This window comes from Osmerus mordax, chromosome 16 (genome assembly GCF_038355195.1).
Source record: "Osmerus mordax isolate fOsmMor3 chromosome 16, fOsmMor3.pri, whole genome shotgun sequence".
Lineage (NCBI taxonomy): Eukaryota > Metazoa > Chordata > Actinopteri > Osmeriformes > Osmeridae > Osmerus > Osmerus mordax.
Window position 1 is genome coordinate 2,537,517 of NC_090065.1, and position 27,246 is coordinate 2,564,762.

The 27,246-nt window shown below is 48.7% G+C and overlaps 2 protein-coding genes across 3 annotated transcripts; both read right to left on the reverse strand.

Moving 5' to 3' along the window:
* Positions 1–1,263: 1,263 nt before the first annotated feature.
* LOC136958664 (gap junction delta-4 protein-like) lies at positions 1,264–3,144 on the reverse strand. The gene is made up of 2 exons (XM_067252722.1): positions 3,084–3,144; positions 1,264–2,420 (listed from the first exon to the last, which is right to left on the reverse strand). The coding sequence occupies exons 1-2, from the start codon at positions 3,142–3,144 to the stop codon at positions 1,264–1,266; spliced, it is 1,218 nt and encodes a 405-aa protein (XP_067108823.1).
* Positions 3,145–5,949: 2,805 nt separating this feature from the next.
* On the reverse strand, positions 5,950–26,104 carry LOC136959409 (cyclin-Y). Of its 2 annotated transcripts, XM_067253734.1 has the most exons (11): positions 25,734–26,104; positions 15,996–16,070; positions 13,918–13,938; positions 13,189–13,223; positions 12,210–12,304; positions 11,181–11,216; positions 11,000–11,057; positions 10,354–10,473; positions 8,569–8,735; positions 7,241–7,403; positions 5,950–6,086 (listed from the first exon to the last, which is right to left on the reverse strand). In XM_067253734.1, the coding sequence occupies exons 1-11, from the start codon at positions 25,885–25,887 to the stop codon at positions 5,970–5,972; spliced, it is 1,041 nt and encodes a 346-aa protein (XP_067109835.1). In that variant the 5' UTR covers positions 25,888–26,104; the 3' UTR covers positions 5,950–5,969. The 2 variants fall into 2 exon arrangements, with proteins under 2 accessions (XP_067109835.1, XP_067109836.1); XM_067253735.1 differs by lacking the exon at positions 13,918–13,938.
* Between the last annotated feature and the right edge of the window lie 1,142 nt (positions 26,105–27,246).

The window sequence follows — 27,246 nt, forward strand, 5'->3', positions numbered from 1 at the left end:
ATGTTTTGACAGCTTCTCTGACGTGCTGTTAAGGTTAATGTTGAATCCGCCCTCTAACTTCTCAATCTCAAGTCAGCGTTTGTTCCTGTGAGGGTAAAGTGAGCTGTGTTGTCTAAGCCAGGTGCTCTGGTGGAACAGGAGGTTGTGTATGACCAAAATCACCAACACAGGATCAATAGGAAGTTCAGGAGCTCGATTGTCATTTTCCACTGTTGTATCTTTCCTCGTGGACGATAACCTCGTGCATGCGGAACAACTCCAGAGAACACAGAGGGATTCTAGAACATTCCCGAGGGAGGAGGTTCTGTTCCGATCACTCTAAGGAAGCACAATGTTTATAGGTTTTGAATGTCAGGTTTCCAGTAGCAGTAGTGATCTCCATGTGCAACATCAGTCATTGTCCAGAGGAGGGCAGTCAAGTGACACACAGCAAACAGCAGGGTCGATCGCATCCACAAAATCCGAATTTTCCTCTCAGATTCCTGTGATGGAGACCTGTCCAAACCAGGGAAGGCATGGGTATATATCTAAAGTTAGCACACGCCAGCATCTCTATATGAGGGGGTGCATGGATGTGCTGAATACCAGGGCGGGAAGATGAAGGGTTATTGGCGTAATCTGAACAGCGTGAGTTTAGTCTGGGTCAGGGCAGGGCAGGGGGGGGGGCTACTCTGCAGTGTCTGACTACAATAAACAGACCTGGGAGAACAGACAACAGCTGAGTCCTGTACCTATTGTTGGTTGGAGGTCAGTCTGCATTGTGAAAACGACCCCTTTTTCAAGGTCGGCAAACATAAATAACTACAATCCTTGCAAGTGTGGAGATGTACACTCTTTAAATAAACCAAACCACAGTGACTAAACACACATCGTATTGTTAAGTATGCCCACGTATTAATAGTTGGTTATCTTAACTTGACATAGCACACGTTTGTCTTCAGAAACTAATATACATGTGATAGATGGATTTTCTTTATATATCCACAATGAAGAAAACATCTATATATTTATATAAGATATAAAATAATCTATGATTATAGATACTTTACAAACTCCCTCAAGTTTCCTCAGCTAACCCCTTAAACAGACAGGCCCTGTGCCACGTCACACATACGCCCTCTTATCCCGGGTCCCCATCAGACAGGCCCTGTGCCACGTCACACATACGCCCTCTTATCCCGGGTCCCCATCAGACAGGCCCTGTGCCACGTCACACATACGCCCTCTTATCCCGGGTCCCCATCAGACAGGCCCTGTGCCACGTCACACATACGCCCTCTTATCCAGGGTCCCACTGCCGTCAGAGTGCCGCTCCTCCCCGGTGCCCACCATGGAGGTGTACCAGCCCAGCCTCCTGCTTCCCGCTGGCGTGGTCATGATGACGCCGGGGTCCGGCGCTGCCCGCCTGTCCCTCTGAGGAGACGGGGATGGCGTGTCGTCATGGAGGACGTAGCGGCCGCACCCCAGCGTGCCTCCGAACGTGGACGCCGCCGACCCCCCGCCCTCTCGCGTACCCACGCGGCCGCGTGCGGTCGAGGCCCCGCCGAGGGCGACCATGTGGATCCTGGGAGCTTGTGGAACGACAGCGTTCGCGGAGGAGTCATCACCGAGGGGAGTCGCACGGTCGTCAACTTCCCTCCTGAGCGCTCCGTTCGGGGTGGACTTGCTCAGAAGAACCTCCATGTCCTCCAGAACTCCGTTACCCATAAACACGTTGTTCTGTTCCCCTCTGCTCAGCTCTTCCTCCCTCAGCACCTCCCTCTTCCTCTTCCGTCCCGCCACGCGCCTCAGGGAACAAGCCAAGTCGATCAGCCCGAGCAGGAAGGAGAGGGAGGCGACCCCCAGCATGAAGATCAGCATCAAGGTCTTCTCCGTGGGCCTGGAGGTGTAGCAGGCCACGCCCGACACACAGGGAGCCTCGTAACACAGGAAGCTGCGCGGCACGGAGAGACCGTAGAGGTAGATCTGGGCGGCCACGAAAGCGGCTTCCAGGAGGACGCGAGCGGCCGAATCCAGGAAGGAAGCGCACGGATAGCTGGCCGAGGACCAACCGGCCAGCGGGATGCGTGGAGGGGCGGGGCCGAGGCGAGTTTCACTGGAGGGAGTTCGGCGCAGGGTGGAGAGAGAGCTCGTCCGTCTCCTCTCCGAGGAACGGCGAGGAGCTGGGACACTCTGGGAGGACAGGACTCTGTGGGTGACGTACGTGAGGAACAGCAGGTGAGGGAGGCTCAGGGACAGGAGCTGGAGCAGCCAGAAGTGGAAGAGGGAGAGGGGGGAGAAGACGTCGAAACACACGTTGGTGCAGCCAGGCTGGATGGTGTTGCAGACGAACTGATCCTGCTCGTCGTAGAAGAGGGTGAAGCCGGAGAGGAGGAGGGAGGAGAGGCGGAGGGTCAGCGTGAACACCCACCACGTCTTACCTGGAGGAGACGGGAAAACACTCTGGCTGTTACTCAAACACAAACGACGACGATAGCTCAAATGTGTTTTGGTTTCTACTTCATAAACTCAATTCTTAGTCTGGACCTGATGCTAGTTCCTCCAGGATCACCATGACTCTTATTGAGAGACTTGTTGCTCTTGTTGGTTAGTTGTAACTGATTTAAAATTATTGTACTCGATGTGAAATATCTTACTGTTGATTACTTTTCCACAGGTACACTCTTGCACTTTTTGAGGTTCATGTTTTTTAATTGTAACTTGTTTAACTGCATGCTCTTATGGTTTTTCCCTTTGGCACTTATTAGTTTCTTTCACAATGTATGCTCATGTTTGGCTACCCGCAATGATTGGGGCTATCTCGTTGTTATGATCAGTGACCTATACACTTTTGTAAAGCTCTCTCTTGGAAGTCGCTTTGGATAAAAGCGTCTGCTAAATGAATACATGTAAATGTAGTCTTTCCGAAACATACTGTATTTTGTTGAAAAGTTTGAAGTAATTAGATGAGAAAATATTAAAAACACCCGTCATCAAATAATTATTCTTTGGTCATCCAACATCTTCTGAAGTGTTTAACATCTTCTACAACTATAAGAGTAAATATTCATGTATGCAAACGTAACACCTTTACAACAACGTACCCATGAAACTGACGTTGTTATTCAGAGTAACCAAGACAGCTTCCATTGCTCCCATCTTCATTGCTGCAAACAAAACCTCATCACACAGAAGTTCTTCCAGATTTTCACACACCCTACATCACCCTAACACACCCATATACCTTTCTATGGAAATAATCACAAATTAACAATAACATACACTTCTCCTCTCGTTAACTCTCGTCTCGTCTCAGTGAAGCTCACCAGAAGTCTCCACACACTCAGAGAAACGTTCACACCAAACCCTCAGAAGAATCACAAGTGTTTTAACAGCTTTCCACCCATCAGCCTGAGTCCAGGACCTGTGTTTGTAGGCTATTCTTACCACACCTTAAACATGTTGCTGTCAAAGCATTGTTGAGATATTTCTGTGTCGGTTTGTTTGACTGGAAAGAATGGCACAGGCAGCTGTGCTTTACAATGTATGATACGTTTGTTGTTATTGTTACTAAAACAAACTTGATTTGTTTTATAACTGAACGTATAAAATGCACCAATAAATAAAGAACCTAATTTAGAGGAGTTCATCCATGTCCCTCATGCAAACAACACTTCTGCTCATTAAAAAGAATGGAGACATCAATTAAGGGCATTTCCTTTTATTAGAAACACAGCTCAACACTTTCATATAAATATTACACAATTAAGTTAATGATCTCTCATTACTTTAATTCTTTTTTTATACACTGTACAATGTTGATCTGCAAAATAATTATATTCTAGTGCTTTGTTGTCAGAATCTTAACAAAAACACATGCTGATCCTGGATGAAACTATAACATTTGAATAATTGGGAAAAACCGAAGTTTACTGTAAAAGACAGAAAGAATCAACTTAAAGTTAAAAGGGAAAAATACTGTACTATATAGAACTTGGCTCAGAGTTCAGACTTGTTCTTTAAAGAAAAGAAACATTTGTAGCTTAACATCCAGACAATAAACAAGTCGAAACACAAAAGGTATTTAAAAAATAAAATCCCATTTCTAATCATGTTCAGATGCTCTCGCTTTGAATTCTGTTGACTTCACATGTACAAGAAAGCACTCCAAACATCTCAAGGGAGCCATCTGGAAGAAAGGAATCACTTCAAGGATTCATTTGGAATCAAGGAATTATTTCAATGATTCGTTTTGAATCAAAAAATGGTCACTTGAGGAGGTCATTTGGAATCAAGGAATGGTCACTTAAGGAGTCATTTGGAATCAAGGAATGGTCACTTAAGGAGTCATTTGGAACAAGGACAACAAATCGCCATCGGCATGTGCTCTTGTATGAGATAGTAGAGATGTAGTATCAGAAGAGAGATGTTCTAAGCGGTCGTTTTTATGTTCATTATTGGATACTCCCGCTAATTTGGAATGCATCGTAACCCTTTAAAGTATCTGGAACCATACAGTATAATCATACGCTGTAATCCAAATAGTTTGTCCCCGAATTAAAACAATGTTTGTGACGCCCTTGACGGTGGCCACAATCTTTTACCCCCATGTCAAAACTGGACTGAGCTATTAAAGATAGTGGCCGTCACAGAACAAAAACTTGTCATTGTAGCTCACACTCGCCATTTTGAGGGTCTTGGTGGCAGTTATTGGCCCTTCCTTATCTTCATTAAGGAGGATGTTTAGTGGTAAGGTAATCATCTAACTATAAAGGCAGGATTCTCTGAGTGTGTGTGAGTGTGTCTGTGACTCGATTATCTTGAGAACTGGACACTTTATGAAGATGAAACTCACCAGGACTCAAGGGTTAGCAGTGAAGTGGTTTGGACGAGCGGATGGTGAGAAATAAATATAAAACGCATTCGCAGCCATGTTGAGCTGATGTAAGCGATGGAGTCGTGGGTTGATCCAGTATGGTATCCAAGCATGCACCAGGATGAGCTTTGAGACTCACTTCATTTGTCAGAGTACAAAAGTTTTTAATTCAAACGGGCACCGCACTACTACAGTAAAACCTTCATTAATGAACGTGGTCGATTCACTGATTCGAGTCGTTTGCGTATGAAGAAATGTAGGAGATTCATCTTCAGTGATTCCACCGAGGGAAATACTAAACTGGGTTTGCATGTGTGTGTAACAGTTGAAATGAAAACCGTAAGAATAAATGTATTAATAAAAACACGTGAATAAAAAGCCAAAGAACCGTCCTAAAGGTACACTAGACCCTCCTCTCTCCAACCCCTCAACCTCCCCCCTTTTCCTCTCGTTCCATTTCTCGTTAATACCTGTAGGTTAGTCCAGAGGCTACCCGTTGCCTAGAGCTGCAGCACGTTAATCTCAGGAAGCCAAAGTGAAGCTAAGGGCAGGCCTTCTCCTGCCCACAGTAAACATGGTGACGAGCATTGGAACCAGTGAGCGTACAGGCTTCGGACTGGTTCCTCCGGGCCGAGGCAGGGTGAAGGCTTTAGACTGGGGCTCTACTACAGTAAAGAGGAGGGACCGGAGGATGGGCGTGCTGGAGTCAGCCTCCGGGTCTGGGTCTAGTTCCGAGTTCTAGTTTCCACAGGTTCCATCCCCGTCCAAGAGCAAGGGATTTGGTTCCGTTCCCATGCCAAGTCTCAGATCCATCCCGACACCATCCCTAGAACCTAGTTTCAAACCTAGTCGCGGGTCTATCTCAAACCTAGTTCCAGTCCCACTTTCAATGCAAGCCCTAGGGCCCAGCGCCAACACTAAACCTAGTTTTAGTGTCCAAGTCCAGTCCAAGCTTCAAACCTAGTCTTAGGCCCAGTCTTAGCACTACGCCCAGCCCTAGCCCTCGACCCAGCCCCGGTCCCCATCCCAGCCCCGGTTCTAGGCCCAGCCCCGGTCCCCTGTCCCCATCCCCAGTCCCCAGCCCCGGTCCCCATCCTGGGTCTGTGGCTGGAGGTTAGGACAGGATGGCAGGCACCCACCGTACCCCACACAGGTTGTCCACGCTGGCTGAGCGCTTCTTGGCTGAGCGCCTCACGTCCTTGTACTTGTCGTCACACAACCGGGAGATGGCCTGGGGACACAACGACAACAGTCATTTCAACACCACGCAGAAGCATCTGAAGGTTAATTAACGTTGAAGTTCGTCATACGTCATCTTTACACACAGCTGTTAAGCTTGCCGAACGCAATCACTTCGCAATGTACAGTAAAACTAGAGAGGGTACAATTTCTGGGGAAATTGTAGGGTGTGCTTGCTTGCGTCGGTTGCACAGGGGTCCGTTTTTTAATGACATTTTTACAACTGATATTTCTGTATATTTTATTTAAAACTGCATACTTATTATTTATAAAGATTACATAGATTTAAAAGCATATTTTTTTTGCTGCTCATTTACAACTCAAAATACGAGTGAAGTGTAGAATGAAATAGATGTCTTCTCATTTCCCCTGCAAGAGGCAGCCTCATAGCAAATACATTTGGCAGACCGGTGTAAAAAATTGACCTAATCTCTATGACTTAAACGTCCTTTTAAGTTTTTCCCTTCTCGTGATATTTTCAGGCATTTAGCCTACTCATATTGCATTCATTCATGAATAAAGAACCCTCTTTGAAGATTATTCTACGACGTTACCGGCAGTAGAAGATGGAATCGCGATTCAAACATTACCATCTGCTAACTGAAAATATGCCCCCCAAAACGTAAATAAGCTTGACATTTATTTAGTGGAAAATCGCTCGACATTTATTTAGTGGAAAATCGCTCATTCATAAAAAGCTCACTGGTAGCGATCATTGTCAGTAACGTTACTGACAATGATCGTTACTGACAAACAGATGCGAAACGAATGTTCTGCCAAAGGTAGTCACGCGTGTTTTCGTGACGTTAGTGACGTAGTGACGTTAGTAACGTCAGTGACTGTGGCTAGCAAATTAGCCACCGTTAGCTTCACTTTTCGCCACAAAAACTTAACTTGAGCCTAAACCATGCAACGGAACGTAAATTCCAATAGAAGCAACTCAATCGCTACCAAGACGAAACTTTTGACACCTAGGTTGTCTATGTAGGCCAAATATTGACAGAGTTTTAGGGGGGCAAAAAAAACAAAAAAAAAAACATATAATATATATGTGAGAGAACAAAGGTTGTGCCCTTGCCAAAGGCAAAGCACACCCAATAACAACAAAGTTGAAAACCAATACTCAAGTTATTCATTTAGCCTGACCTCCAGTTTCTGGGCTTTGTCTCTGCTGAGAGGCTCCAGGGGGAAGCTCAGGTTGTTGGTCTCCGACAGAGAGCGCAGGTCAAAGTAGTACTTGGCGTAGACGCTGGAGGGGACATTGATGTTGAACTGCAGCAGCTCTAGGAACTGACGCTCCAGCTCATTCCTGGACGAGAGGAGAGCGGTTTAAGAGCGGATAAATACATCTGTTCTTTCTTTGTTTATACCATCTCCCTCTGGTGTTTTCTGTACATAATATCAACATGTTAATTAATGAATACATTAATTAATACCACTGGTTGCATTAAGACTCAACTACAAGGTACACTTTGCTGAACGTCAGAGGACAAGGCCATCCAGAGGAGTCTCAGTTTGCATCCTAAAAAACAGTCTGCGATTTCTCGCATGCAGATGTGAGCTGTTAAACAGGTCAGTTATATTTAGCCTGGGGAAGTGTGTCCTTTGGGAACAGCGAAGCCCAGCGGCCATCTCACACTCTTCCATCACACACTCTTCCATCACACACACTTCCATCACACACACTTCCATCACACACACTTCCATCACACACTCTTCCATCACACAGTCTTCCATCACACACTCTTCCATCACACACACTTCCATCACACACACTTCCATCACACACTCTTCCATCACACACTCTTCCATCTCACACTCTTCCATCACACACTCTTCCATCACACACTCTTCCATCACACACACTTCCATCACACACTCTTCCATCACACACTCTTCCATCTCACACACTTCCATCACACACACTTCCATCACACACACTTCCATCACACACACTTCCATCACACACACTTCCATCACACACACTTCCATCACACACTCTTCCATCACACACTCTTCCATCACACACTCTTCCATCACACACTCTTCCATCACACACTCTTCCATCACACACTCTTCCATCACACACTCTTCCATCACACACTCTTCCATCACACACTCTTCCATCACACACTCTTCCATCACACACTCTTCCATCTCACACTCTTCCATCTCACACTCTTCCATCTCACACTCTTCCATCTCACACTCTTCCATCTCACACTCTTCCATCTCACACACTTCCATTCCGGCGCTGTGGCCACTCTGACCTGGGTCAAGTTTACATAGCCTGAGGTTACAGCGCACACACACACACACACACACACGGATGGACAAACACACAACCACATAAACACAAATACACACACAGAGTAGACACATGAACATGAACATATAGATGGACAAACTGACCCACACACACACAGAAGACATATGAACATGGACATATGGATGCTCCCACCCCCACCACATACATGTCCTCCACGGTGATGTCCTTGAGGATCTGGCAGTAGTCCACGTTCCACACGGCCTGGTCGTCCCACACCTTGGAGGCCAACAGGATGGCCCCCAACACGATGCGCTTCCAGTTCCCTGGAGCGATGTCGATCTCTGCATAGGTCAGCAGGCGCTCCAGGTACACCTGGACCGGGGGGGGGGGAAGGGAGGGAGGGACGGAGAGGGGAAGGAGGGAGGGAGAGATGAGGCATAGGTGTGGGAGGGAGGGAGAGAGGGAGAGGAAGGAGGGTGGGAGAGAGGGAGAGGGGGAGGAAGGAGGGTGGGAGAGAGGAGGGAGAAAGGGAGAGGGGGAGGAAGGAGGATGGGAGAGATGAGGCATAGGAGTGGGAGGGAGGGAAGGAGAGAGAAGCAAAAGAGGGAGGTAGAAAGAGAAGGAGGGAGAGGGAGGGAGGCAAGGAAGAAGGGAGGAAGTTAGGCCATGATTAAAGATGACTTGGACTGGATAGTGGTGTTCTTTGGTTCAACATAAGAGACAATCTTTTTTTCCTCTGAATTTCCTTCTTGTCAGACACTGTCTCCAGGCATCCTTTCTTTCCTTCTGTTCATGACTGATCAAACTGTGGTCGGCTTGTTAGTGTCACTGAGTGAAACAGGCCTGCAGGGAGATGCAGTCGACCAGGAGATGTCTTAGGAGCCGGTTTGTGAGGGCTGGACAGGCCAGACTGAGTGAGGTGTTCACCGGCTGTCTTGTTTGGATTGTAACTCACTCAAAACTATGATGTCACTGGGTTTTTTTTGTTTCAAGGGGCCACCATAAAAAACAGTGAGATTTCTGGCATACTGTAAAAGACATCCAAAATATATTTTGAAGATTTTTGGGGCATTTATCGCGCTTTTTCGGACAGTCCGTAGGTAGGGTGTGACCGGGAGGGCAGGGCAGGGAGAGAGAGGGGACGACATGCGGGATTCGAACCCAGGTCTCTGCGGTAAGTCCTCAGCCTACACACCCTTATCCGGTGAGCTACCGGGGCATCCCCCTAAATATTTTACTGACATGATGGTATGAATCCGCAGCATGAGACGTAGCCATGGCAACAGTTCCCCTGCCTCCACCTCTGCAGGAGAGAGCAGCAGAGCTGTGCCGGACGACACAGTGTCCGAGACACAACACTGGACTGAGGGATGCTCCGATTACACACGTCCCTGACCTGTCTCTGCCGATCAGGGGGAGAGACGCTCCCCAGGGGGGAGGGAGGGGGAGAGGGAGGTGGGATGAGGAGGAGGGGGGGGAGGGATGAGGAGGGGAAGAGGGAGGGGGAGGTGGGATGAGGAGGAGGGGGGGAGGGATGAGGAGGGGGAGAGGGAGGGGGGATGAGGAGGAGGGGGGGAGGGATGAGGAGGGGGAGGTGGGATGAGGAGGAGGGGGGGAGGGATGAGGAGGGGGAGAGGGAGGTGGGATGAGGAGGAGGGGGGGAGGGATGAGGAGGAGTTCAGGGAGGAGGGGGTGAGGGTTGTGACTCAGCCCCAGAGTAAAGTGTCTGGTTCTCAGTATGGATGTGGCCTACATATTAGGACAACCACAAAACATCCTGACTCTACTACGTCTAGCAGAGCCCCAGGGTGGGCAGACGTGGACTAACCAGCTCATTAAATAAGCAGCTTCATCTGAAGAGGGGCTTGGGGGTTGTATGCATCCATCCGTTCTTCCATCCATCCCCAATCCAGCCAACCTCCATCCATCCCATCCTCTACCCAACTATCCGTCCATCCATCCATCCCTCCCCACCCCACCATGCCGTTACCAGGGTAACAATGGCACATTCTGCCGTGAGCTGCGCGGCGCTGAACAGCGTCCTGACGAAGCGGTAGATCTGCTTCTGCTCCGGGTCGTGCTTGTTGTAGTCTGACGGCACTTCTGATTTCTGAGAGAGAGAGAGAGAGAGAGAGAGAGGGGAGAGAGGGAGCAGGGTGGGGGGGGAGAAAGAGAGGGAAAAGCAGAGGGGAGAGAGGGAGCAGGGTGGGGGGGGAGAAAGAGAGGGAAAAGCAGAGGGGAGAGAGGGAGCAGGGTGGGGGGGAGAAAGAGAGGGAAAAGCAGAGGGGAGAGAGGGAGCAAGGTGGGGGGGAGAAAGAGAGGGAAAAGCAGAGGGGAGAGAGGGAGCAAGGTGGGGGGGAGAAAGAGAGGGAAAAGCAGAGGAGAGAGAGGGAGCAAGGTGGGGGGGAGAAAGAAAGGGAAAAGCAGAGGGGAGAGAGGGAGCAGACGGAGGGTTAGAGAGAGATAGAAACACACTTCTCAGCACCTGCATCAACACATCCAGCCCTGTCCCTCCTTTCAGCTCCTACCACAGGGGTCCATATAGCCTCAACCCCAACCTCTTGACTGAACTCACCATTCTGTAACGTTTATTACACAAAACAGAATGACAATATAACAGGAAACGGATGTTTTACCGAGAGAGGGTGAAGCTTCTCGTCGAAGATTTCCTGGAACATTCTTCCATCCGTGTCCCTAAAACCAACAATTCAGAAAAAGTCACTTTTTTGGTTTCGCGTTGGCTAGCGGGATAAACCCTCTCACCCTCCTCTCTCCTGACCGACAGAACTGAGTGACAATTGAAAAAACCTCACTTACCTGTTCTTGATGTGGTAGTATACTGCAAGTGAAACACTTTGGAGAAAGAAGAAAATTACAAAATAAATGACTTGTCATACTTCACACGTCTTACTGCAATGTCTCACAGTCACGAAAGCATCCACGTCAGCCTGTTGTGTTTCTCAGGACATGTGTGTCTGTGAACGCCTTCAGTGCTGCCTGAGAGGCTCTGCTACTTCAGGGGGTGGGGTTGTGTTGGGGGTGGGGTGGGGTTGGGGGTGGGGTTGTCTTGGGGGTGGGGTTGTGTTGGGGGTGGGGTTGTCTTGGGGGTGGGGTTGTGTTGGGGGTGGGGTTGTCTTGGGGGTGGGGTTGTGTTGGGGGTGGGGTTGTCTTGGGGGTGGGGTTGTGTTGGGGGTGGGGTTGTCTTGGGGGTGGGGTTGTGTTGGGGGTGGGGTTGTCTTGGGGGTGGGGTTGTGTTGGGGGTGGGGTTGTCTTGGGGGTGGGGTTGTGTTGGGGGTGGGGTTGTCTTGGGGGTGGGGTTGTGTTGGGGGTGGGGTTGTCTTGGGGGTGGGGTTGTGTTGGGGGTGGGGTTGTCTTGGGGGTGGGGTTGTGTTGGGGGTGGGGTTGTCTTGGGGGTGGGGTTGTGTTGGGGGTGGGGTTGTCTTGGGGGTGGGGTTGTGTTGGGGGTGGGGTTGTCTTGGGGGTGGGGTTGTGTTGGGGGTGGGGTTGTCTTGGGGGTGGGGTTGTGTTGGGGGTGGGGTTGTGTTGGGGGTGGGGTGGGGTTGGGGGTGGGGTTGTGTTGGGGGTGGGGTTGTGTTGGGGGTGGGGTGGGGTTGGGGGTGGGGTTGTGTTGGGGGTGGGGTTGTGTTGGGGGTGGGGTTGTGTTGGGGGTGGGGTGGGGTTGGGGGTGGGGTTGTGTTGGGGGTGGGGTTGTGTTGGGGGTGGGGTTGTGTTGGGGGTGGGGTTGTGTTGGGGGTGGGGTTGTGTTGGGGGTGGGGTTGTGTTGGGGGTGGGGTGTGGTTGTCTTGGGGGTGGGGTGGGGTTGTGTTGGGGAGTGATGCTGCTCACCATTTGATGGTGTACTTGAGGTTGGGCTGGCTGACGGTGTTGTCGTCCAGGAAGATGGTGGAGCAGGAACTGTGTTTCCGTCTCGTTGTCCCGTGCTGCCATCACACACACACACACAGAGAGTGTCATTGTAAAGTACACACGGCAACACACATACATGCACAAGCGTGCACACATGAACATGCGTGCACTTTCCTTTGTCCTTGCACATTCTACGGTACGGGGTAGTAATGGCCATGCATGGGCAACAGACAGATGGGATGTAACACATACATGTTGTTACTCCTCTCTCCAAACACAGGCAGGATCATGTTTCAGAAGGGCAGAGGTCAAATAAAAACACATTCTCTCTCCCCCCCCCCAGATAATTGGGCAGATACTCCATTTATCTCCTAGGGGAACGTCTGGAAAATAACATCATGACATTTTTGTCATTAAGCAGATGTATTGATGACAAAAGCTAGCTAATTAAAGTATGGTGAACAAAACCGATAACACTACATTTACCAGACGCTCTTATCCAGAGCGACTTACAGTAAGTACAGGGACATTCTCCCCGAGGCAAGTAGGGTGAAGTGCCTTGCCCAAGGACACAATGTCATTCTGCACAGCCGGGAATCGAACCAACAACCTTCTGATTACTAGCCTGACTCCCTAACCGCTCAGCCATCTGATCCCCACTACAGTGCAATAATAACTTTGACAGAATGATCCATGATATAGTGAAACGGAAGGCAGGCAAAAACGATGAAAAGGATGAAAACAGTCTTGAACAGTACCTTGGACTCCCCTATGTGGGCTAACTAGTAAAACAAAACAGGAAACTCAACGTAAATTCTTTTTTGCCCATCGTCATACAACAAAAACAACAATCTATACAACAGCAGATGAAAGTGTGCACGGGGAAAGATTAGGTCCTGATAGAAATCCAGCAGCATTGATATTCATCTCGTTAGGGACAAAAACAGTGAAAACTCACGTGATTAATGAAGAGGCTCTTCCGTTTGTCACGCACTGGAGAGAGAGAAAGATAGAGACAGATAGAGAGAGGGAGAGAGACAGAGAGAGAGAGATGGAGAGAGGTTAAATACAGCAGGATGGGAGAGAAAGAGAGAGAGAGATGAAGAGGAGGTATAAATCTGCTTTAGTGATGGATGAGTTATCATCAACATGGGGTTGTATAACAGCCACAGGATGTTTAGCCACATGACTGTTTCGTGACTTCAGAGACACGATTCACACAAGAAATTAGGACTTTCCACAATGAAACCATCTCATTGACTCCTGAGGGTCAATGGCAACAGATACAAAAGGCTGTACAGACATGTTAAGAGATCCACACAGGCTCAGAGAAAGACACAGTGGACTGTTAGGACAGTGAGATAAGCAGGATAGTGGTTCTCACACTGTGAGGAGTGCCCCCTAGAGAGCAGGAGGGGGACTGCGTAATTGCAACAGCAGAGGAGATGCTATTACTATAGAAAGAGCGAGTGGATATTATGGGATGGGAAGGGCGGAGAGCGGGGGGGATATGGAAATACATTTGTTAGAATAGAAACAGGATGTCAACAACATAAAATATTTTCGCTACATTCAAAAACGGAGGCGTCGCTTTGAAAACAGTTTCAGAGCGGCTGATGAGGAAGGAGAGAGAGAGGCAGAGCTGACAGCTAGGGGGAGGCAGAAGCACTGTGGGGTCTCTACTCACCAGGCCTGCTAGGTACCTCCACTGAAACACAGGAACCAGGAGCTTAGTTACTATAGTTACTGTATACCTGTCTAACCCCAACAGCACAGTACTGTATACCTGTCTAACCCCAACAGCACAGTACTGTATACCTGTCTAACCCCAACAGGATAGTACTGTATACCTGTCTAACCCCAACAGCACAGTACTGTATACCTGTCTAACCCCAAACACAGGATAGTACTGTATACCTGTCTAACCCCAACAGCACAGTACTGTATACCTGTCTAACCCCAAACACAGGATAGTACTGTATACCTGTCTAACCCCAACAGCACAGTACAGTATACCTGTCTAACCCCAACAGGATAGTACTGTATACCTGTCTAACCCCAACAGCACAGTACAGTATACCTGTCTAACCCCAACAGCACAGTACAGTATACCTGTCTAACCCCAACAGCACAGTACAGTATACCTGTCTAACCCCAACAGCACAGTACTGTATACCTGTCTAACCCCAACAGGATAGTACTGTATACCTGTCTAACCCCAACAGCACAGTACAGTATACCTGTCTAACCCCAACAGCACAGTACAGTATACCTGTCTAACCCCAACAGGATAGTACTGTATACCTGTCTAACCCCAACAGCACAGTACTGTATACCTGTCTAACCCCAACAGCACAGTACAGTATACCTGTCTAACCCCAACAGGATAGTACTGTATACCTGTCTAACCCCAACAGCACAGTACAGTATACCTGTCTAACCCCAACAGGATAGTACTGTATACCTGTCTAACCCCAACAGCACAGTACTGTATACCTGTCTAACCCCGACAGCACAGTACTGTATACCTGTCTAACCCCAACAGGATAGTACTGTATACCTGTCTAACCCCAACAGCACAGTACAGTATACCTGTCTAACCCCAACAGGATAGTACTGTATACCTGTCTAACCCCAACAGCACAGTACTGTATACCTGTCTAACCCCAACAGCACAGTACTGTATACCTGTCTAACCCCGACAGCACAGTACAGTATACCTGTCTAACCCCAACAGCACAGTACTGTATACCTGTCTAACCCCGACAGCACAGTACAGTATACCTGTCTAACCCCAACAGCACAGTACTGTATACCTGTCTAACCCCGACAGCACAGTACAGTATACCTGTCTAACCCCAACAGCACAGTACTGTATACCTGTCTAACCCCAACAGCACAGTACTGTATACCTGTCTAACCCCAACAGCACAGTACTGTATACCTGTCTAACCCCAACAGCACAGTACTGTATACCTGTCTAACCCCAACAGCACAGTACTGTATACCTGTCTAACCCCAACAGCACAGTACAGTATACCTGTCTAACCCCAACAGCACAGTACTGTATACCTGTCTAACCCCAACAGCACAGTACTGTATACCTGTCTAACCCCAACAGCACAGTACAGTATACCTGTCTAACCCCAACAGCACAGTACTGTATACCTGTCTAACCCCAACAGCACAGTGCTGTATACCTGTCTAACCCCAACAGCACAGTACTGTATACCTGTCTAACCCCAACAGCACAGTACTGTATACCTGTCTAACCCCAACAGCACAGTACTGTATACCTGTCTAACCCCAACAGCACAGTACTGTATACCTGTCTAACCCCAACAGGATAGTACTGCTTCTCACACTGTCTCACGCACAACTTCAAAATTAGAAATTAAAAACACTTCAAACAGGTATTGCTTTAGCACTGTCTTGTGTAGACAGATATGAGAAAGGTTCATGTGGTGAAACACATTTATAATCCTTGAAAGAAGCAGTGTTGCGGTGGTTAATATCAGCGTTGTGTCCTGTAAACAGGTTCTGAGAAGCGATTAACCACGCACACCAGAAACACTCTAGACTACTCTACCTCTCTCATCTGTGTTCACCAGAAACACCTTAGACTACTCTACCTCTCATCTGTGCTCACCAGAAACACCATAAACATTAAAACGCTCTTCTAAAAAGCCCCGTACGAAAACAGTATGTAAATCAAGCGCTAGTTCCCAGTGTGTGTGAGGCCAGGCTGCTGTATGAGAAACTCACCGTCGGTCTGAGACTTGCTGAGGAATAGGGTGCTGGCGCGAGGATGGTCCGATGGGTTGTACTCCATGTTGAGTTCTGTCGACACAAAACAACACACTGCGTGAGGAGGTTTTGAACAGTGAGGACAAATGTTACAGTGTAGTCAGCCAGCCTGTGGATGGTGGCACACACACACACACATTTATATTTTAGCTTTTGAGTTCTCTCATCATGAGAAACACACCCCAGAAGTGTCACAGCCCCTGGCGAGTTGCTCTGTTGGATGGAACTGTACAAACTGAATACATGTTAAATATCAGCACTGCATATGGAGTTTGCTATCATGAACAGCATCCTCTCAGCTCAGCTAAATAATGTCCCTTTTACATTCTCTCAGTTCAGTCACGTGATCAAGTCACATGACCCATGCATAATTCAAGACAGCAGAGCCAAGCTGCCAGTGTGAACACATCAGCCTGGCAAACAAACAGCATCAGCTGCATCACTCTCAACACCCCACCACCGAGAGGTGGCCATTATAAACATCTTTACTGGGAGGGGGGTGGACATGGAGTGTGTGTGTGTGTGTGGAGGGGGGTGGACATGGAGTGTGTGTGTGTGGAGGGGCATGGAGTGTGTGTGTGTGTGGAGGGGCATGGAGTGTGTGTGTGTGTGTGTGTGTGTGTGTGGAGGGGGGTGGACATGTAGTGTGTGTGTGTGTGTGTGTGTGTGTGTGTGTGTGTGGAGGGGCATGGAGTGTGTGTGTGTGGAGGGGCATGGAGTGTGTGTGTGTGTGTGTGTGGAGGGGGGTGGACATGTAGTGTGTGTGTGTGTGTGTGTGTGTGTGGAGGGGCATGGAGTGTGTGTGTGTGTGGAGGGGCATGGAGTGTGTGTGTGTGTGTGTGTGTGTGTGTGTGGAGGGGGGTGGACATGTAGTGTGTGTGTGTGGAGGGGCATGGAGTGTGTGTGTGTGTGGAGGGGGGTGGACATGTAGTGTGTGTGTGTGTGTGTGTGTGTGTGTGTGTGGAGGGGGGTGGACATGTAGTGTGTGTGTGTGTGTGGAGGGGCATGGAGTGTGTGTGTGTGGAGTGGGTTGGGCATGGAGTGTGTGTGTGTGTGTGGAGGGGGGCTCAGATAGTGGAAAGGTAGAGACAGGGAACACACACACACGTGTGCTATACACATATTATGCACACAAACATACATGCCCACACACGAGAGTCACACACCTTTAATCCCACTTGTCTCGGAAAAACAAAAGGAGAAAACACACCACAACACCGGATGGTCACACACACACACACACACACACACACACACACACACACACACACACACACACACACACACACACACACACACACACACACACACACACACACACACACACACACACACACACACACACACACACACACACACACACACACTCCATGCCCCTCCACACACACACACACACTCCATGCCCCTCCACACACACACACACACACACACACACACTACATGTCCACCCCCCTCCACACACACACACACACACACACCTTAAATCCCTATTCTCTAGGCCCTACAGTCTAGAAAAGAATGGCAAGGTGGGCACCACACATTCACCCCCCCTTTAAAACGCACCCTGGAGGAGAGGAGACCAAGCGGGGCCTTGCTGAGCAGGGCTGCTGCTGACACAGGATCCGGCCCACCTGAGGTCACCTTTAACGAAGAGTCACCACCTGCAGCTGTGTAACTGGAGAGGCTCGACCTATCGGCTCACAGCCTGCCGGCCTGCTGTTCCCTGATAGGGTTAATGAATTAACAATGGGAGTTGTTGGCGTGGGAGAGCCTAAGCACACAGAGAACGATGTGAGGGCCGCAGCCACTGGCACGTACGTACTTACACACACACACACTCACAGGTAACACGCACACACACTTTCCCACACGTGTTTGTATGAAAAACAATAACTGGGCAGGGTCAAATCCTCTCCTTTTTCCTCCTCTTCCTCCTCATCCTACCTCCCTTCCTCTTTCTCTTACTTTCCTTTCTCTCCAGTCCTCTTTCGCTCTCTATTTGCATTTCACACCATTAAGGCTGAATTACAATCCAAATGTTTCCTGGCAGTAGACAGAGACTGAGTTATCTAGGAGACAAGCCCACCATGCGGGTGACCCTGCCAGCCACTGTTATGTCAACATCTTGGAAAGGTAAACAGCACACAAACCCTCGAAAAAACAACACTGTCCGTTCCTCAAACTTCCGCCTGTCTCCCGCGAGCTAAGCTAACACTTGCCAACTGTTATTCCATCCCCCCTAATACCGTTTCAACACACACACCATTGTTGTCTGAACGAGCAGGGCAGAGATGGTGGTGGGTTTAAAACAACTGCACTGGCTGCTGCTTTTTTTGTGGGGGGGGGGAGGGGGGAGGATAGGGGGGAGAGAGGGGGGAGGGAGAGAGAATGATGAGGGGTAAGGGAGAGAGAGGTTGAGAGAGAGGTTGAGAGAGAGAGGGGTGGGGGGTAGGAGGGGAGAGTTTGTGTCAGAGAGAGGGGGAGATAGAGTGTGAGAGTCTGAGAGGGAGAGAGAAGGAGAGAGAGTTTGAGAGATTGTGAGGGGGGGAGAGAGCTTGCTAAAAACGCAGAGTCATCATTTGGGGAACCTTCCAGTCCAGTAGAAAAGAAGACGTCATTCAGAACAGCTCCTTCACCAGTCCTCCCCCGACCACACATACGAGTCTACCATCTTATCCTTGACTGTGTAAGAGCCAGACTCTGAATCTGATAATGCATTTGGCAGCACTTTACATTACGGTTCCATTAAGGTTCCATTATTAACTACCATGTAAGGAGCTACGTTATGTCATTAAATGGTATCAAGGGTTAGGGGGATTGGCTATTAGAAAAGTAGAGCTTAGTATGGGGGAAGTGCATGTAGTAAGACGTCGGTGGCTGAGCGGTTAGAGAATCGTGCTAGTAATCAGAAGGTCGCTGGTTCGATTCCCAGCCGTGTCAAATGACGTTGTGTCCTTGGGCAAGGCACTTCACCCTACTTGCCTCGGGGGAATGTCCCTGTACTTACTGTAAGTCGCTGTGGATAAGAGCGTCTGCTAAATGACTACATGTAAATGTAGTGAAGAGGCAGTGGCAGGTTGTGTTATCTAAACAAGAATTGTGTTAATAAGAAGCCCAACTTGGCTCATACGGTTCACTTGTCTAAAAACGTAATCTTCTCAGCTTTATCATCTACACAGTTCGCTGTCTTCTACCTAAAAAAGAACACTGGGGCAATGTACAGGCCAATCAATAAACTGGACTGGCCAGTCAATAAACTGGACTGGCCAATCAATGTCCTTGCAGCACACATCTTCATTAAGACAATCCTCCCACACATCCGCACTGCCTTCAGAATATTCTCATTAGGGAGAACGATCAATCACACACAAATGTGCACACACACACAATCGCTTACTCTCCGCTCGATGTAACATCAATTACCACTCACAGGTAAGGTCATGTGACCGTCCACCGCGAGTCGTAATGGCTTTAACAGTGTAGTCTCCCATGAAACATGAAATGATGGAGGATCCACAAAATACATCCTTCCTGGATGTCACTCTGTCTAGGTCTCCAGCCCAGCCCGTCCTGTGCTAGCACTGCCTAACCCAGCCTAACCCAGCCTAACCTAGCCCAGCCCAGCAGCAGCTGCCAGTGAAGTGTCCTTAAGGAGCAGCACTCCACCACTCACCGCATGATGGAGTAAATGTCTTCCTCATTACTCGTCTACAAATCAATCGATGACTTCGTCCTCCCTCAAAACCTGACCTACTGAAGTGGAGTTTACTGGGAGAGAAAGGAAACACAGACAGAAGTCCACTGCTTTACTGACACACACACAGAGAGAGAGAGAGACAGAGAGAGAGAGAGAGAGAGAGAGGAAGGTAGAGAGAGGAAGGTAGAGAGAGAGAGAGAGAGAGAGAGAGAGAGAGAGGAAGGTAGAGAGAGAGAGAGAGAGAGAGAGAGGAAGGTAGAGAGAGAGAGAGAGAGAGAGAGGAAGGTAGAGAGAGAGAGAGAGAGAGAGAGAGAGAGAGAGAGAGAGAGAGAGAGAGAGAGAGAGAGAGAGAGAGAGAGAGAGAGAGAGAGAGAGAGAGAGAAGAGAGAGAGAGAGACTGTCAGTGTGACAAGGTCTGTGTGAAGAGTTTGTCTGACTCGGGCTTGGACGGTGCTGATGATGTTTGAAGCTGCTGATTACCGTGGTTACGAAGTCTGTGAGGGACCAGGGCTTCCTGCTTGGCCCTCTAGATCCTGGAGGAAGTGAGAGGCTAAGAGCGTGTGTGTGTTTAGGATGTGGGAGTGATGATAATTATAATGAAAGAGGGTTTCTGAGCAGAGCTGCTGTTTGTTATGCTGTCTGTCTGAGCAGCTGAGAGAGCCAGCTAATGAAAGGAGGGAGAGAGGATTGTGTTGTGTGAATGAAGCACAGGAGTCTGGAACTGCAGGGGTGAAGATGGGGATAGGGTGTGTGTGTACATACGAGTTTGTCTTAGAGTCACGTGTGTTGTGTTGTGTGTGTGTGTGTGTGTGTGTGTGCATGAGGGATCTGAGAGACAGAAGAGCTGAGGTAGAGCTCATGAGTGGGCTTTGAAGTCTCTCTCTCTCTCTCTCTCTCTCTCTTCACCTCCCCCATCTCCCCCCCCTCTATCTCTCTCTCTTCACCTCCCCCATCTCCCTCTCCCCCCTCTATCTCTCTCTCTTCATCTCCCCCTCCCACCTCTCTCTTACCCATCTCTCTCTCTCTCTTCATCTCCCCCATCTCTCTCTCTCTCTCTCTTCACCTCCCCCATCTCCCTCTCCCCCCCTCTATCTCTCTCTCTTCATCTCCCCCATCTCCCTCTCCCCCCGCTATCTCTCTCTCTTCATCTCCCCCTCCCACCTCTCTCTTACCCATCTCTTTCTCTCTCTTCATCTCCCCCATCTCTCTCTCTCTCGCTCTCTTCACCTCCCCCATCTCCTCTCCCCCCTCCATCTCTCTCTCTTCATCTCCCCTATCTCCCCCTCCCACCTCTCTCTTACCCATCTCTCTCTCTCGCTCTCTTCATCTCCCCCATCTCTCTATCTCTCTCTCTTCACCTCCCCTATCTCCCTCTCCCCCCTCCATCTCTCTCTCTTCATCTCCCCTATCTCCCCCTCCCACCTCTCTCTTACCCATCTCTCTCTCTTCATCTCCCCCATCTCTCGCTCTCTTCACCTCCCCCATCTCCCTCTCCCCCCTCCATCTCTCTCTCTTCATCTCCCCTATCTCCCCCTCCCACCTCTCTTACCCATCTCTCTCTCTCTCTTCATCTCCCCCATCTCTCTCTCTCGCTCTCTTCACCTCCCCCATCTCCCTCTCCCCCCTCTATCTCTCTCTCTTCACCTCCCCCATCTCCCTCTCCCCCCTCTATCTCTCTCTCTTCATCTCCCCTATCTCCCTCCCCCCCTCTATCTCTCTCTCTTCATCTCCCCTATCTCCCCCTCCCCCCTCTATCTCTCTCTCTTCATCTCCCCTATCTCCCCCTCCCCCCTCTATCTCGCTCTCTTCACCTCCCCCATCTCCCTCTCCCCCCTCCATCTCTCTCTCTTCATCTCCCCTATCTCCCCCTCCCACCTCTCTCTTACCCATCTCTCTCTCTCGCTCTCTTCATCTCCCCCATCTCTCTATCTCTCTCTCTTCACCTCCCCTATCTCCCTCTCCCCCCTCCATCTCTCTCTCTTCATCTCCCCTATCTCCCCCTCCCACCTCTCTCTTACCCATCTCTCTCTCTTCATCTCCCCCATCTCTCGCTCTCTTCACCTCCCCCATCTCCCTCTCCCCCCTCCATCTCTCTCTCTTCATCTCCCCTATCTCCCCCTCCCACCTCTCTTACCCATCTCTCTCTCTCTCTTCATCTCCCCCATCTCTCTCTCTCGCTCTCTTCACCTCCCCCATCTCCCTCTCCCCCCTCTATCTCTCTCTCTTCACCTCCCCCATCTCCCTCTCCCCCCTCTATCTCTCTCTCTTCATCTCCCCTATCTCCCTCTCCCCCCTCTATCTCTCTCTCTTCATCTCCCCTATCTCCCCCTCCCCCCTCTATCTCTCTCTCTTCATCTCCCCTATCTCCCCCTCCCCCCTCTATCTCTCTCTCTTCATCTCCCCTATCTCCCCCTCCCCCCTCTATCTCTCTCTCTTCATCTCCCCTATCTTCCCCTCCCCCCTCTATCTCTCTCTCTTCACCTCCCCTATCTCCCCCTCCCCCCTCTATCTCTCTCTCTTCACCTCCCCCATCTCTCCCTCTCCCCCCTCTATCTCTCTCTCTCCCCCGGGAGACAACTGGGTATTAAAGGAAATAGGACGCCGAGTCTCACTCTCCTCATTTACATAGTCAGATGAGGGCGTGTCTGTAGACAGTAGCGTATCACAGGGGAATAGGAGAGGAGGAGGAGAGGAGGGGGAGAGGAGGAGAGGAGGGGGAGAGGAGGAAAGGAGGGGGAGAGGAGGAGAGGAGGGGGAGAGGAGGAGAGGAGGGGGAGAGGAGGAGCGACGGAAGAGCTGAGGATGGAGGGAAAGGAAGAGAAAGAGGGGGAGGTGAAGGTACAGAACACACAAACAGAAGAATAAAGATGGTAGTGTAGAAATGGATGAGAGAAAAAAAGCAAGTGAGTGACCAGGAGATGGAGAAAGAAAAATAGAAAGTGAGAGGGAAATAGAGAGAGGTGACGAGAGAGAGAAGGAGAGAGACTCATCCATACACCTAAATATAAGCCCCTCAGCTGATGCCTGGCGCCTCAGAGAGAACAACAGCCTAAAGAGAGACCGCACAGCAGAGCTTTGTGAGGGAGGGAGATCATAAGACAGCTTTGTCTCCCCAGCCCTCCGAGTGAGTCTCTCTCTTTGTGAGCATCTTTCTCTCTCTCACACACACACACACACACACACACACACACACACACACAACACACAACACACAATGACATGCAAACACATACTCACATAACACGCAAAGATACATACACACGTTGACACGCAAAACACACACACACACAAACACACACACACAATGACATGCAAACACACACACACACACACAAAGATAATTCACAAAGAATCACTTTCTCCCCTCTTCCATACAGACAAAATATACCACTTAGTAAACATCACATCAGTTCTGGTACATTTCTATCTAAGAGAGTAATGACAGATTTCCATCAGACCCGTAAAATAACAGCTCATCGACAAATCCTCCATGAAAATGAAGGCTCTGGATTCAGACACCGTCTCTTTGATGTTTAACAAGAACGTATAATGAGGCGCTTTTGTCTTTGGTAACCTGGACTACAGCTTTTTTGCTGTTTAGGTTGAAACATACAGCTGAGAGAAACATTAACCTTTTCGGTTACATTCACTCCCAGACACACTGACATATCAAATATATAAAACAAATCATCATATACAAATCATTACAAGCCTCAATGCAGTATTTCTTCCGTGTCTGGTGAATCGGGGGCCACACTGGAGAGAGGACAGCTGGATTACACACACCACCAAGGTGGAGAAATCCCTCAACAACATAATCCTGACTCAGAGCTTGCTTAAAGGCAGGCAGGGTGAGGTACTGGAGAGGAGAGGAGAGAGGAGAGGAGGGGAGGGGAGAGAGGAGAGGGGAGAGAGGAGAGGGGAGGAGAGAGGAGAGGAGGGGAGGGGAGAGAGGAGAGGGGAGGGTGATTCCTGCTCCATGGAGGGATGGAGGAGGGAAGCTGTTCAGGGACGTAGCTTAAAAAGCCTCAAATCCCAGCTGGGAAGGGACATACTAATCACTGTTAGGTCAGACAGAGAGCAAAAGGGAAAGAGAGAGAGAGACAGAGAAAGAGAAAAAACAGTGTAAGGAATAATGGGGGAAAGAGATATTAGGAGGAGGAGAACAAGCCTGCTAAACAAAACACATCCACGATACTCGAAAGGTCTATGACTCACAACCAATAAAAGACCTGTTTTTTTTTTTTTAACAGTTTAATACCAACAAGTTGAGGCCTATTCTGGTGCAGTCTGGGTAAGGGAGTTGACTTCCCTGCTCATCCTTTCAGAGGGGAAAATACATAATTTCCCCCCCTCATAACACATCCATGTTCTAAAAGGCTCCATTAAGGATCTCACTAGAGAGTTCTACCCTGGGGTGCGTTTGATATGAGGCCCCTGTGCGCCCCAGGGGGCAGACTGGGGGGAGACCCTCAGATAGCACCACAGAGCAGGAGACTAAGAGATGCTTTCATGTCCAAGCGGGCCGTACTGTCTGAACTCACACAGACCCACACTGCCATAGTCACGCTTATCTCTCATCTTAACAGCTTAGGCAGTCACACACACACACTAAGTGTTCTTTCAAAACTCATCCAGATACACACTAGTGGCCTAAACCCTTGATTATATTCCCAAGTTAGTATGCGAAAGTTGGGGAACAACAACAGTCATAATAAGTATTGTGACCTCAGGAAGAGTATTGTGACATCGAGATGAGTACTGTGACCTCATAATAAGTCTCATGACCTCACAGAGGAACATGGGATGCAGAATCAGAGAGCTGAGGTTCTATACAGGAACAGAAAACCCCCCAGCAGAATGGCTTCAGTGGAAAGTCAGCTAGCTGAGAGGGCATTTCCCCTTTCCATTCCTTCTTCTCCAAAGTCTCGCTTTCTATCCACGAAAAGCTGCTTTCCTGAATGTGTGATGAGTAGAGGGAGGCCTGGTGTTGTGACAGAGGCAAGCCAGGCTGCTCTGTACAGACATTGGGGGCTAATTCAAACAAATGACAGACTACAGACCTGCATGTGTGTTTCCTGTCTGTCAGACTGTCCTAATGCACCAGCCAAGCAGATGTAGGCCATGCAGGAACACTTTACCTCACCTCCACTAACAGATTCGATCTTCAAAATTCAATTGGATCTGTTGGCCTACCAAATATGCACTGTGGAAAGATAGTCTATATTTTGGTAATTTGGTCTTTAAGAGTGGTCAAACGTGTTGAATGGACGAGATTTTCACAGTCAAAGATGTCTATAATAAAATCATTCTGAGAAATAATTGTTCCAGTCCACGGTGGAGCGAATATGGGCGAATCACTTTGTAGACACTTTCGGGAGTGAATGTATTGTGATGCATATTAGTTCACGTGTCAATGGAGGCCCTCCGCGTTCCATAGTTCGACTCTTTTACGCTCGCGCTGAAAACAAAGAAGAGCACAAAGCAGTCTGTTCCATACCGCCTGCATCAAATTTCCATACGACACACACACAATCAGACAACCAGACAGACCCTACAGTTACCAAGCTTAAGTAAAGCGACGAAATGGGTTGTCTACACCTGGATGCTACCACGCAATCAAGTCAATCATTTACCGTGTCAGTCAATATCTGACCTAGCCGCGGCAATGTTTTACTACTGTACAGAAACGTCAACTTTAAATATGATAGACGGACCAATGATGGATTGTGTTTGAAATGACATTCAGAATCCGATACCATGCCGTTCAATAGAACCACTCATAATGAAAACGGCTTGTAAAGCATCTGGAATTGATAACCTCTTTATTTACTCTATCAATATTTCGTCGAGCAAGTTCAGGCTGTCAAGATACTAGTAGGCTAACTGACAACACGCAACCTGCACTTATAATGCGTACCATTTCTAAAAACACGCCCATATCTTGCTCAAACATCGGCTACCTACTCCGTACTGAGATGGCCCGTGTAATACTTTACCATCGACATTCTCCCTGTCGCTTATGTGCTGCAGGTTGCAGCCCGTGTCTTCCCTGCTCAACTCCGGCTCAGGGTGGTATGACTCCAGCCTTGAATGGGCATTTCTCCGGATCTTCGGGCTCGACGACACGCAGCAAGAGGTGGTGCTCCCCATCTTGCAAAGTCGTTAAGACTGTAACCGAAAATTATACCGCCTCGCTTAGATCGGTACGATCAAAGCGCCCGGGGTGGGACCGCACCCGCGACCAGCGCGTGAATTCACAACCATTGATATGTTCGCGCTGTCCGATAAAATGTGGAATATTTGTATTTTGCAACCGTATTTAAATCAAATAGTGCCGTTGCCTGCTTCCGTATGAGTTCGAGCAACACTGGCATTAATAACGCTGTCCAAAAATCAAAGCATGTTTGCTGAATAACGGGCGCTCAACCAGAGCCTAGCGATATAGCCTACAAAATCGCTGCCGCTGTCAGAGCAACGGCAGTTGTTGTTGTAGCTCGCTTGAAAAGGTTCCGGTTCAAGTGGGTGGTAACAAATTAGCTGTGAGAGAAAGGGCGAGATGGAGAGAAAGTGTGCAAGTCAATAAAACATGAGCTTTTTGTCTTTCTCGTGCATTTGACTCAAAACGAAAATGAACAGGATGAGAATATGACCCACAATCACGAGAGCTTTGGCTTCAATGTAGGGCATCCCACCGCATTACAGTGGGGGAAAGGCCTAAGCAATACAAAGGACTGGTAGGCCTATTTGACGTTATTTACACAATAGACAAGGGTAGGCTAGGCTTGACTGTCATATGCGCAGTAGGATGTTGCTTTCTAAGATGTAGGCTACTGAATGCTTCTGTCAAAAGGAATTAAGATTGGAGAGGCACGATGAACAGACCAGGCATCATCGTTGGGTTCAGACCACTGGTCTAAGCATTTTGAAACAGGCTATTAAAAGTATCAAAGGGTTGACAGTTCGGTCAAAATATTCAGAATAAGTAGAAACAAATATCCAAATATGCTATAATCTGAAAAACATCATATTTCCTTTGCCGATAGATTAAAACCCACACATCTTGGCTCATGCAAAATATCTGGATTTACGCCAGATAGTAAACTAAGGATTGGTGATTCCGTCTCGTGTCTCACCGACGTGTCCTCAAGGTTTTTCTAAAACCATTCAGAGATAAAAGAGCATTAACGGGTGTCATCTCTCTGGTCCCTTTAAATGTATATGAGCAATATTCCCCCCCCCCCCCCCCCCCCTGATAATTTATAACCTTTCTCTTGATACATTGAATAGGTAAACTACTCCATGATTACCAGGTAGGCCTACCAAGGAACCAACTGATTTATAAAAGCTCCATATAATAACTAACAAAGCAAATATTTTGAACCTTACATTTGTTAATTTCTTACTGCGTGTAAGAAACCGTGTTTTGAGGTGCGATACTATATCCTGTCCACTAGGTGTCAGTATGGCTCAGTTGGTACGGAAGGGTGAGGCCCGAACGCCAGCCCACCG

Coding starts and splice junctions, on each gene's coding strand:
- LOC136959409 (XM_067253734.1), bottom strand. CDS start 25,887: ATGGGGAGCACCACCTCTTGCTGCGTGTCGTCGAGCCCGAAGATCCGG. Junction 16,071..25,733: donor CGACAGGGAGAATGTCGATG/GTAAAGTATTAC, acceptor TTGTGTCGACAG/AACTCAACATGGAGTACAAC. Junction 13,224..13,917: donor GGAGGTACCTAGCAGGCCTG/GTGAGTAGAGAC, acceptor CTCTCTCTCCAG/TGCGTGACAAACGGAAGAGC.
- LOC136958664 (XM_067252722.1), bottom strand. CDS start 3,144: ATGAAGATGGGAGCAATGGAAGCTGTCTTGGTTACTCTGAATAACAAC. Junction 2,421..3,083: donor TAACAACGTCAGTTTCATGG/GTACGTTGTTGT, acceptor CGTCTCCTCCAG/GTAAGACGTGGTGGGTGTTC.